This window comes from Rhopalosiphum padi, chromosome 1 (genome assembly GCF_020882245.1).
Source record: "Rhopalosiphum padi isolate XX-2018 chromosome 1, ASM2088224v1, whole genome shotgun sequence".
NCBI lineage: Eukaryota > Metazoa > Arthropoda > Insecta > Hemiptera > Aphididae > Rhopalosiphum > Rhopalosiphum padi.
In genome coordinates, this window is record NC_083597.1 from 66,040,360 (window position 1) to 66,054,375 (window position 14,016).

General features: G+C 24.1%; 1 protein-coding gene across 2 annotated transcripts in view; it reads left to right on the forward strand.

Annotated features, from left to right (window-relative positions):
* The window catches only part of LOC132932156 (band 4.1-like protein 4), a 145,950-nt gene that overhangs the window by 11,047 nt on the left and 120,887 nt on the right, over positions 1-14,016 (forward strand). For both annotated transcript variants that reach the window (XM_060998393.1, XM_060998394.1), the window contains exon 2: positions 6,675-6,794. In XM_060998393.1, the coding sequence (XP_060854376.1) occupies positions 6,711-6,794 (84 nt within the window). In that variant the 5' untranslated portion in view covers positions 6,675-6,710. The remainder of the gene's footprint in view (positions 1-6,674; positions 6,795-14,016) is intronic.

Here is a 14,016-nt window from a genome sequence, read left to right on the forward strand (position 1 = left end):
GTATACACTTTGTTTATTGTTTGATTATACGCGTGTTTGTATAATTATCATGATTACATACTGATATTATACTAATTTAACAAATCCAACGTAATAAAAGTAAAAAAAAAAATTGAAGTAATTCAACAACTTGATGATGATTTTGGATACTAAATTACTAAATAAAATTAACTTCGTCGTCGTGTTATAGTCTTGACCTCTCCCGTGGTTGATATGTATATATAAAACGGGTTGTCGACCTCTTACGGTGGTCATGTGTATACGTTTATACGTGTGTATGTATGTTGTCGGTGATTGCGCGTAGTGAAACAGTGAGCGATTGAGAGAGAGAAGCAAGAAAGAAAAATAACGTTTTATAAATACTCCGCCACTACTCACTAGTGCTTGCCGTCGCATTAGACTAGTTTATTTAAAAAGATTGAGACGAAAACATGCCATATAAACGAATACAGTTAGTTGTCGGCGTTTGTATAGAAATCGAAAACGGGCGAGTTCAAGCTCTTTATAAAGATGATCGGGTTATCGGTAATTTACGTCCCCCCACGGGTCTCCCGGTAAATCCATTGTGCGCTTTGCAATTGCCCTCTTTGTTGTGTCTTGTTTATTCCATATATCATATATGCGTTATTGAACAACGGCAGACGTTCCGCCGCCACTGTCAACAATGACCGTATCAAAACTGTGACGTTATCAGATGAGTTAACTAATGATTACCATGTATCATTACCAGCTCTAATGTAATTTTATAACCTATTTGTTTCACAGAAAACAAATGATTGGATTTAATATAATAACCTCTGGCTCAAATTTCACTCTAGCAAAGGTATCTCCTAATAGATATTATGTTAAGCGAAAATAAATTTGTTTGACAGCAGTTTGGCTATATAAACTATATTTTAAGCTAATACTGAATACGGAATTATGTAATTCTAACTGATATTAAAGTTTAAAATTATCGATTGTTAACAGTTTTAATAGGCGTCAAATAGTAATGCTTGCAGGTATTTTTTTTATAACGTTATAAGTGTAAATTATAACTCAATAATATTAATTGAAAAAAAAACAAAATAAATACATGTTTGTATTATGATATTGTATTTAATTGTATAACACGTATTTACGATAATTAATACTATTATACCGGTAGTTTTAATATTCCTGAAGTTTCAATAAGCAAAGTTTTTTATTTTAGTATTCTTTGTTTATATTAAATGTAGGTATAACACTGTTATTATTCAAAATTGAGATGAAATGATTTTTATTATTTTAAATTATCTTATATTTTGAAGAAAAAGTACAATATGCTTATAATAGTTACGGATATAAAAATTAGACGATACACATATCTAGGGTATAATACTATAATATACGTAAAAATACTAAAAATGTTTATAAACAAATTTTAATTCTAGTTTTCATTTAATGTTATAAAAACAAATATATGTTGAAAGTACATCGCCATAATTTTATATTTACTTATAATTTAATACATCTACTTAAAAAAAAAAAAAAATAAAATATGGCAATTTATTTTTATTTATTTTACTTTTAACTTTTTATAAATATTCTTATATTCGAGTACATAAATATTAACTTTTTGACATTTCAGGTGCATATTTTCTACATTGTAAAGTGATGTGATACTAAGTAAAAAATTGTTGTTATTTTTTTCCCCTTTATATCATATTTTTTTAAACTATTTTAATAAATTAGGATGAAAAACAATGAACTTTTTCACTTTTCGTATAATTTTAGTATCATTTAACAGTGTAAATTATAAGTGAGAAATAAAATCATTGTGATGATTATTTTTTATGAACAACTAATAGAAAATAATTTAAATACTCATAGGTTTTCCACGTAAATTACTAAAAGCAATAATTCTTTGTTTTTATATAATTGACAATTTTTAGTTGAATAATTTCAACTTGTATAATTGGAGCATTTCTCTGCATACCTAGCTATATTATGATTAGGGTTTGGAATTAAATAATTAAATACTATAAAAAAAATAACCAAAAATAACTTAAAATATTCCTTTTTAACATAAAATATGCCTTTATAAAAATAGTTAAGATTTTTTTATAAGCATGCAAATTTGAAACGATGATTTTAATTTCTTAATCTTGACTGAACTGACAGAAATTTATAAATAAGATACCAACTAATAAATAAATAGTACAGTATATATTGTAAATAAATGTGATCACGATATTTTTCCAATTAATCAATTAGTTATTATTTGTTTGAGTCCTGGTAAGGCACAATATCCAATATCCATAGAATATAGATGAAGACATTTTCGAATTCATACAATGTAGAACAATTGACTACATTTGGATATTTTTTATGGATGAAAATTATCTATAAACTATTAAAGTAAATATTTATTAATATAATATTTTGAATTTCCTAATTTACTTTAAAATCGTGCACTAAAACTTAATAAAATTACCTGATAATGATAAAAAAAATTTTTAAAATTGGAAAACCTTGACAAATTTAAAATAAAAGTTTTACCTTTGATCTATCTGTGTAATATAGATCGAATTATTTACTTGCATTGCCCTAGACCTAGAACAATCAAAAAATAATACACTGCCTTGACATCCGGGAAAATATTATGATACATAATTATATATGTATAGGTATAAAAAATAATCCAAAATCCAAATAATGTACAAAGTATATATTATAATAGATTAAAAATTGTATTAGGTGGTTCATATTGGACAATAGCTTAATGTTTTTCAAAAAAAAAAAAAAATTATGAGATATATAACGTTTATATAAGACTGTAAAATTATAACGTTTTCCGAAAAACCCTTGTCCGTTGGCTTATTAAACCGTCTTCGTCGTCGCAGTGTATTAACGAACTATTTGATGCGCATCATATCGAACGTATATTATAGAAGAAAATAACTCTGCGGGCGGCGGAGACGTAGATAGATACTATGTCAGCGCAACTAGAGCGTGTGATAAATATTTATCTCGTGGCGTATCGTCGTGTATTGGCGGCGATTTGTAATGCAAACAACAATAACGTACCGTTTCAACAGCCATGGTTTAGCATATATTATTATCATCATCGTCATAACTATTATTACTGAATTTTAACGGCCGTCGATTTTTCTTACTGGTCCTGTATTATATTCATATATTCCTTTATTTATTACGTATGCGAACGGGTCCTGCAGCGTTAATTTGCCATGCGGTAGACGACGTACGATATTATATTATGTATCCGAACTATACAATCTAGTTATTGTAATAATAATATATATATGATTTGACTGTCGGTATTTCGGTAAACAAAATGTATCGAGAATAAACAAAATTATAAAACTAATTTCATGATTCTCAGTCTATATATTATAATTTTATTTATTAAATTCCGTTCTTATCAAAATACGTTTTAGTTTAAAAGAATAATAGTGCTTATATATATATATATATTTGTTACGAAATTTGAAACAAATTATATTTTATAAGTTGTATTATCGTTTTGGGATCAAACAGTAGATCTATAAAATTGTAAATATTTTTAAGAGTTTATTCAAATAAATATTTAAATAATTTTAGTTTCAACGCACTACATCAAAAATATTAAATAATATGTTTTGCAATCTTTTTAATTGTTAACAAAATAAAATTTAAATGAAAATTGCATTACTTACGTGTTATGTGAGTTACATATAATTAGTTATTATTATGTACTATGCAATTTTATAAAGTATAATAATAGATATACTTTAATAGAAAATAAATCAACTATAATTTCTATCCCTTAAACCAATATACATTCAAACATTCTTATGCTAATTAAACTACTTATGCGTGAATGTCGTAAACGTATAACAATAATGTAGGTATAAGACATTTTCAACATAAAAATTAAGTAGTAAAGTAGTATTGTATGATAAGAAGAAAAAACGAAATATTAGATGTACCTATACTAAAAAAATATTTGTTATTGTAGTAATTTTAACGAATATTTCCGAAGTTGATTTACTTTATATCTTTATAACATATTAGACAATAGACATAATATAGTAAATACCCCTAAAACTGACATTAATATATTTAGTTTAAAATTGACAATATATTTTATGCATGAATTTATTCGTTATTATAATTTATTTAGTTAAAATAACCAACTATATGAATTATTATAAGGCAATATCCATTTATTGGAAACTGCTATACATTATTGAAGTATTGAATCACTTTATAGTTCCTATTTTGTATAAAGGGTGAAGCGTATTCTCATGCTTTCGTTTAAGAATTCATTTATTCAAATTATAATTTTTTATAGTTTTTAAATGTTCTTAATAACCATATTTTCAAATTCTTGACATTTTTTAAATATATTGTTTAAGTATATTTTAAAATACTAAAAGTCAGATATTGAATAAGAAAATTGGAGTGAACATGGTTGGGGAATCACCTAGTATAATAGTATTATTTATTATTATAAACTTAACATTTTATAAACGTTAATTTTAAAGTTTTTAGTTTTTGATATATAATTGATATAATAATATGGTTGTAAATTTTATCACATCAAAGTTAACATGTTTATTCAGTGAATATTATAATTTATAAAAAATATTAATATCTATACTTTAGTTTCAACAAAACATTAGATGTTGTAATCTAAAATATTGATTTAAAATATTATTACATTTATGAGATTTAGAACGGCATTAAATTATTAGATTATATTATTTATGTATCTTATATTGTATATTACATTTAGATTTTAATATTTTATTTAATTTATTCGTTGATATAACTACAGTACTTGTATTCAATATACAAGTATTAACTATTAAGTTTGAAATTTAACAAATAACAATCTAAATTTTAATTTTAATATATCATAATGATTGCGTTGATCAAAATCATAAAATTGACAAACTACATCATACTATCATAGCATATTAAATAATTTTAACCCAAAATTAATATTAGAAGAATACATTAGTTTACATTTAATTGTTTTTATTTACGTTGAATTAAGTTTTTGCCAAAAATTAAAAAATCTTCATATTTGTCTGACGTTCATATTCTTTTTCTAGCGTTTCACATTCTACCTAATCCATATAAGACTTGTACTGTAGGTAATTAAAAAAAATATTTATTAGATATTTCCGTATAGTGAACATTGCGACTTGCGAGTATGGAGTGGAAATATTTGAATAGATAATAAAATCGTATTTACTTATGTATTCTATTGGAAATTGACTTGCAATGGCAAGTTTTTTGATAGTTCGTTATCTTTATTTGAACATATAAACTATGAAATACAGTTTATACATATAATATAATATTATTATTATAATACACTATGTGTGTTGTAGTAATTAAAATAGTACTCAAAAATTAGTTGATAAATTGTTATATTTATAAAGCATAGAATACTAGTGTTTATAAAATTAATAAAACTGGTAATTCTGTAATGAATATTATTTTTGATTCAGAATGTATATAATATGCATATGTACTATATCTACTAGTACTTTTTATTCAATGTACTTTCATATTAATACATAAATTAACAGCCAAATAAAACGATAGCAATATACGTAAATCACAACTCAATAACTATACAAATGATTTATCTTTTTACCGCATGTTATCTGATTCTATTCTATGAAAAAGCTCAAGAGAAAATAAATATTTATTGAAAGCTATCTTCCATTCAGCCCTCTCTCAGTTACACAATTATCATATTTTTCAACGATATTTGTCTGATTAAATAATAAAATTGTGTTATTTCCCTTTTTGAAATCCATAGTTATGCGTTTGTTTCTGTATTTACAATTTGACAAGGAAATTCATCATTTTCTATGTGTAGGAAGATTCTAAGGAATCACGGTTTCCCAAAGGCAAGCGTTATCCCGTTAATTTTTTTTTCAGTTTCCGAAGAATGTGTTTTTTCAGAGCTTGTCGTTTGGCCTACTACTGCCTAGTCCCTTCTCACCACTATCTTATCCATTCGTATTATTTTTACTAGCTTATCCATCGCGCGTAAAAGTTTGGGGTATTTCGCGTAAATCGCATTTACGACCGAATGTTTTGGACAACGTCCCGTGGGTTAAGTTGTAAAGCTCCCCGCTCCACTAGCATGTTCCCTTGGCAATTCTCCGGGGACAATATCCCAAATTCCATTCCAGTTGACTGACCATATGGGAAATTGTTGTGGGTAGCATAAAAATCCAGTTTAATCGAAGGCGCTTGAAAAAAATGGTTCCATTAAAATAGTCGATGAATGTATTTGATCTCAACCTAAACAATATTGTATACAATATGCAAAACAAAAAAACTTTATAGAATGATACTAACAAACATTATCTCAAATTAAAATGTTAAGGGCAAAAAATGTCCTGTATAATGGGTGTATTTAATATACTTAAAAGGCTCGTTGAAATTCTTGTATAGGTTCAGTGAATAAAAAAATTAATCGCTTGAGGTACATAAAATATAACAAATGATTTTTATAATCAGTCAAAAGTTTTGCTGATTATTTTTTTCAACTGAAATACATAATAAAATTGTATAATAAATATTTCTACGATAATTTATTATTAAAATACACTTTGGAATTAGCTTAACTCTTGTTTTAACTCAAATGTAAAATATTATAAAAGTTTTGTTTTTTTAATTTATAGATCTATTTGACAAGATTTAATAAGAAAAAACCCAACATGGGCTGTTTTTGTACCAGCGCCCGAACACACCACTGCAAAATTGTATTCCTCGACGATCAAGAACTTGTACATGAAGTTCAGGTAAGGAAAAATATTAATACCGTTATTGGGTATTCGTATTCATTATTATTATATAGTAAAATTATAAGATTATAATACTCAATATAAAGACACATTAATATCAGAACAGTAAATGTTAAAATTGTAATTAAAGATTCAGAACTATATAATACGTCGGTAATAAGTCTTAATAAGTATATTTAAATATATTAATTTACTTTTTATAAAAAAAATTAAATGTATGGCATGATGTTTCATTAACATTATATTGAAACAACAAATACATACTCATTATGATATTCATAACATTGAAATGTATTATCTTAATCTGATGAATTTTTAAAAAGTATTGAAAATAATAAGTAATAAATAATTAATGTGTTAACTACTGTGCCTTTATCAAACTTTATGACACGTATAATTATTTATAGACAAGCATTGTAAAATTAGTAGGAGTGTTTAAAAGAAATAAGTGCCGCCAGTGAATGCAATCAAGAAAAAACTTTAAATTTATTTTATGTTTTCAATAAATAATAATATATTTTTAATTCAATTTTAAGATTGAAATAACTTTTTATTCTAAAAATAAAATAAAATAAAAAATAAATAATTCTTCCATAACCAATATAATTATTGTATGTTTATTATAGGTACCATTTTTTTTTAATTTCTCTAATTAATTTTTGTAGTTTAACATTGTTTTAACGAAAATAATTTATTTAACGTTGTCAATAGTAGTAAAATGTGTTTTTTTATAACTACAGTCTACAAGTATGATTTAAAAATATTAATTTTATAGTTTATTTTTTATAAATTTATTTGATCTTATTGTATCAGTAAATAATTATTATAATTATTTATTTCGACATTTCTATTTTGTTACAAATTTTCGAATGAAAAAAATTCTTAAATCTGTTACGTTTGTAGCTTCTGAAGTTTACAAACCATATAAAATTGTATGCGTTTTGCTATATTACAACGATTCTGTAGATACTAGATAGTATCAATTTATTCTAAACATTTTTGGCTTGATTCCCAATTATCCTAGAATAATACATTATAATAATATATAATATAGTATGTACAAGGCAATTAAACATTAGCTGCAGGCAGCTTAATCAAACTAAACTTCAACATACTTTACTCATTTCCTCACGATACAACTAAGTTCGAATTTGCGTTGTTCTATAATGAAATGATAAATGATTAATTAAAAATATTAATGAAAGTTTATATTTCCCTGGAGATTTTTTCTACAGCTATATGCGTTATGCAAGTTTTTAGCGCAAAGGTCATGCTCATATATTTTCTTGGTCTTGTTGTTCCCCTTTCCTTCTTGTTATCCCCAGCATAATTTGAAGTAATATATATATATATATGTATAATTGGCTTAAATAAGCCTATGGTGTTATATATTTGTATCTATAGTTATAAAGTAGTACCTAAGTATCTAATAAAATTGGCCTAGAGTTGTTTCACGAGACACTAAACTCTAAACTTCTTAAATATGACAATATATATTATATTATTATATTACATCTTTTATCTATCTCGAAGCGGTTATTTCTGGCTTAATTAAATGTGGAAAGATAGAAACGATTAGGTTATGTCATATAGATATAAAAGATGGGGTTAATCGTATTCTATAATAATTAAGCAGCATCAATAAAAATTACTTCATAATCGTTAAAACAAATTAATTTTGTCTGTTTCTAACCACCTCTTAATTTTGTCTTTAGATTCTACCTTCGTGTTGTCTATTTTATAAATTTTTACTTAACACATTATATATTAGTTAAATTCATCTAATAAATTGTTCATTTTTATTAAAATTGCAGCTGAAATATAATGTCTATATCTATAGGTTTCTAGACGTCTGTTCTAAGTTAATGTTATATATTGCATGTTATTGTGTTAGTTATTCTTTTTATTGTCTATTCAATTTCAAACCATATAATTGTCAAGTTGTGTACACGCATAATGCATATGTTGAATATGGTTGAATTTATAATTGAATAATGCATATCATATATTTTTATTTTGAATGATAATTGTTGTAAATATAAAAGGTTTTTATTGTTTTAGGACTTATGAGTAGGTACCTGTACATTAAAATAATAATAGGTTCAACATATCTTGAAAATATTTTTGTCAAAAATAACAAAATAATATTTTAAATACATATAAGGTTTTGCTTTTTAATAAAATATGATTTTTTTGTACTCAATTTAACCTAAAACATTTAGTTGTTATTTAAAAATAAATTCACATAAATATCATAATAGTAATATTGCAATACGCATTGACTTACATAAATTAATTTTACGGGTTGAAGAAATAATATTGGTATTTGGTATTATGTAAGTACGAATAACGCATTTATTTTTAATATTTTCAATGTATTTTTGAATGTTAGATCATGGAACATGGAAGTACAACTAATTAAACATTATGATCATGACATCATAAGAAAATTATTACTAAATTATTTTAGATTAATGAAAATATAAACTTCATTATTTTGTTTTAAGATAAAAGTAATAATGAAATAGAAATATTTTTTGCTTTACAGACGATAGTGTAATATACGTGTTTGAGTTTTTGACTAAGTTATTATACTTATTAATTTTTATATAGTGTATATAATTTATATAGTTTTTGTTCTTCGTCTTTTGAAAATACGAGGCGTGTGAGAGGTTTAAATTAAAGTAATGACCTATTAGATTTTACAACGACAGTAGTTGTGGCTACGATAAAAACATATTTTATACCACCGAAATTTGTTCTTCTGCGAGATAAAGGCGATGACAGAAAGAAAATGTTTATCGCAAACCATGACTGGCCAGCAATGGCTGAATTTTAAGCTAAAGATATAATATATAATATATATATTATTAAATTATTATACTTTTGCAATATATATTTTTTTATTTTCTTTTGTTTTTTTTTTCATGTGATACCTATTATGCCGCTGCAGTCTTTCTTTGTGCCACTTTTTACTTCCACTCAACAATAATATTATCTTCTATTGCACATTGCCGTATCATTAAGATTACATTTTATTTTTTACCTGTGGTTTGTCATAATAAATATTCATTATATTAGTTAAAAATATGGTTCTAGTTTTACCCAGATTTTTATCACATAAGTCGACAACGTTTTAACAATTTTGATAAGTGGTCAACAACGGCAAAACCACACAATTATTTCATCTATTTCTCTGTTCTACGTTTTGTACACGACCGTAAAAAATGTATTGATCTCCCTCATTTATAGCAAATTATTATCTTACTTAAAATACGGTTAAAATTACAATTAATTGATTATTAATTCATGAAAAATGATTGGACTACGAGAAACGGTTTTGAGCGCAGACTATCCGCCAGTCAATATGCTTTGGATATTTTATCATGTATTTATATTAGAAATATAGTATGTAACTAAAAGGTATCAGTGAAAAAACAAATTCTATTTATTATTGTAGAAGTAATTATTAAATTAATTAATATTTATTTATTCATAATCTGATACCATTTGAAAATAATAGTATAGTGAGTATAAGATCTTAATTTGAGAAATATAACGGCGAAATTAAATAATAATAATTAATAATAAAATAGTAATAAAAATAAATTAACAATAAATAATAATTATATATATTTCACGATTTTGATATAATATAATAGTATCTATACAATTCAAATACCAACTAGAGTTAATGCTAAAAATACATTTTATTTAGTAATACTTCGACATAACATGAAAAAAATATCTACACGATCAGCAATAAGTTTAGTTAATGATAAAGCTCTTGGGAAAAACAATTCGAAACTATAGTGGTATGAAACAAAAAATAATTTAAATTTTCTCAAACAGCGTACAGTGGTTTGATATAATAAAATGTATCGAAGGACAAAGATAATAATATTACTAGCTATTATTAACTATTATAAATTATAAGTCGCTAAACAGACGAACGTTGTGAATAGGTTCGTCGTATATATAGCTTAAAAAGTTAAAACTAATGTATATAACTAACTACTTGTATCTTGTATTTAATTATCATAAATTTTTTTTGATCGTAACAACTTTTCATTTTGATCAACATCCGTAGAAAAAAACTAAAATATTGGAAAATTTTAAATATTTATAAATAGCAAAATATTAGATTAAATATTCCAAAAATACATTTTGATGTGTGTGAAAAATGATAATTTAAATAAAAGTGGAATTTTTCAACTTCCTACCATTAATATTATTTGAACTACAACAAAATTTACTGTAAAAAAAACTTATGATGATTATTGTATTACATTTTTAAACATAGTATTGAAATTCAATTTTTTAACCACATAATAATTTACAAATTGTCGTGGTTTTATAAAATAGTATCTAGAAAATGGTATGATAAATATTTGGTTAAAAATTCAAAATTGTAGTTATTCATTTTTAACTTAAAAAAAAATTATGTTTTTTTGTAAACATTTTTCTTAATTTTTTTTGTTTTTTTTAAAATTATTTTGAAAAGTGCTACGAATTTTTTACTGTCAACCAAATTGGGTATAAGTTGGTATCAGAAACCACTTTCATAGTTTAAGATTAAAGAATTTTTATATTATAAAAGAGTGTCTTCAGAAACACAAAAAGTATATTACATTCATCTTTCCGCTCAGAATCTAAAATTATTTAAAACATTTAAATTAATTAAAATTTAAAATACATCAAGGTGTAATTTAATTATGCCTGAATCTATTAAATCTATTAAAAAATGTATTTAATGATTTTATATTAAAATGAAATATTATTTTACTAACAGTCATTATTATAATTTTTGGTTATACCTATAATTTCATAGTTTTAATTCAAAATTGTGTTTAAGACCATGATATTAAATATTTTATAGCTAACATACTTTAATTGCTATTATATTAAATTTTATAATACACCGGATTTTAATTTATTATTAATTTTAATATACAATGCTGTAAACATATGAATATATAATAATTAATTTACTAATGACATTTTATTTGGTACTTTATAGCTAATATGCCATAGTCTATAGTTATTGCTCATTAATCTTTCTGGTTGTTATTATAATACTACTTATTACTTATATTAGTTAATAGGCTATGTTATGGATGTAATCTTAAAATAATAATATGGTTTTCGTTATAATAACTTTTAACATTAGGAAGGTACCTGGTACATCTACTGAGTTTTGTGATCATATGAAAAATACGTATTTATGTGTATTTCTGTAATAACAGTTTACTATAAATAACTTAGGATCTTTAATATTAATACAGTAAATATATACTTGGACATTTATATTAAACTACAACATATTTGTTAAAAATATGATTGTGGACGAAATATTATAACATCAGAGGATGGAATAAAGGAATGTACTAAAAATTATTATTTTACTTTATACTAATTTGGTTATGTAGTTATTGTCATTGTGTCATCAAATCTATCACGGCTTTAAATCAAAATAAAACGATATATGGCTTATGACTAAAGGTATTAGTTTTGGAAAATTAATTGGAATATATTTATTATATTTCGTATTATATGTATTTGAAATTATTGATTATATATTAGAAAATAATTAAAAATGTATATAAAGTAAAAATATAAATACGGAATTAGGTAAAATTGATTTTTAATATATAACATTTAACGATAACATATTAAATTAAATTTTATGTAAAAGAAACCAAATTTTAAAATAAGTTTATTCTGCAAAAAATAGTGAACACGACATTTTTAAAAATAAACAATATATTTTTATATTTTTTTTAAACCATGAACTGATGAAATTATAGATAAATTAAATATTAAACAAATAAATAAATTTAGTTGGTAATTATGATTAATGTTAATTTAATTTAAGTATTTAATAAATGCTTTGTATTCCTCTCTTTTTATTTATTTTTGAATTAGATAGGTTAATAATCGAATAGAGTATAGGAATGTAGAATATAATTATTTTAATTTTGCTTACATAATAATCAACGCTTGTAAGTGATTCAACATATGTCTATAATTTTCATTTATTTTTGTGTATTATTATCTAAGTTATATTAATATAAATCATGCTAGATAGTTAAGTCGTCTTAGTGATCGTGTACATTATTGTATTATATGCACTATAGTATTATAGGATAAAACCGCCCAGTTAGATAAACGGACGTGTTGTTTTGATATTATAGGTTAGGAGAGTTAGCCAGCTGAAACGATTTATGCCAGTTGATAACCATGGTTTTATGGTCTATGTATGTACTATAATATATCTCAATCTTGTAGTGCTTAGGTGGACATTACATACCAATGAAATTTACCATAAAAACACGCTTTTATAAATATTAATGGGTCATGTGAATTTGAAAGATTATTATTTATTATCACAAAGGTTATAACATTTAAACAGTATCCACGAGAAAGTTCCAACGCTCTTCTTGAATCCATTCTTGAGTCTATCTCTATTTTTAATTTTCGGAGTACTTTTTTATGTCTCATAACAAAAGAAGTAAATAAAACTACGTAATGGAAAAAAACCAATGTGATGTTAGATTGCATTTAAAGAAAGGATTGTTTCGAGTCAAGTCGAAAAATAACTCTCGTTTTAAGTAGTTTCATTTATTTTAAATTTAAAATATCAAAATTTCTAATAAAAGGAAGTTGTTGAGTTGTATGGTACATTAACGTATTTTTCGTTGGATAAATCATCATGCTAGTATAAAGTAGGTATCGTGAGTATAGCAAGGTCATATTATTGTTATTATTTATACAAATCGGGTATATTTTTTTTTGTTTAGGGCTTGGAATATTGGAGTGCCGTGTGTAATCCTTATGTGACATGTTTATTGCAGGTGACCTATTCATACTGACCCATACTCTGCTATAGTAATTTATGCGATATTAAATTGTCTCAATTCGACTGTCAGGATTGTCGGGGAACACAATAAATTTTATGGTGAATAGACGTCAAACACGATTACTTAGCCGTGTAAATGCTTGAAGAATGAATAGATACGTTATTCAAATGTAAAACCAATGAAGTTTTCAAACGCACATTTTTTTTTTATATAAACACCAGGTTTATTTTTGTTATTGTGTATATACATATATTTTTTTTATAAAAGTGTTTAGGTACATGAAAAAAAAAAATAATTTGCTCCCGAGAAATTTAAAATAACAAAATAATTTATTTAAAATATATTGAATGAAAAAAAAA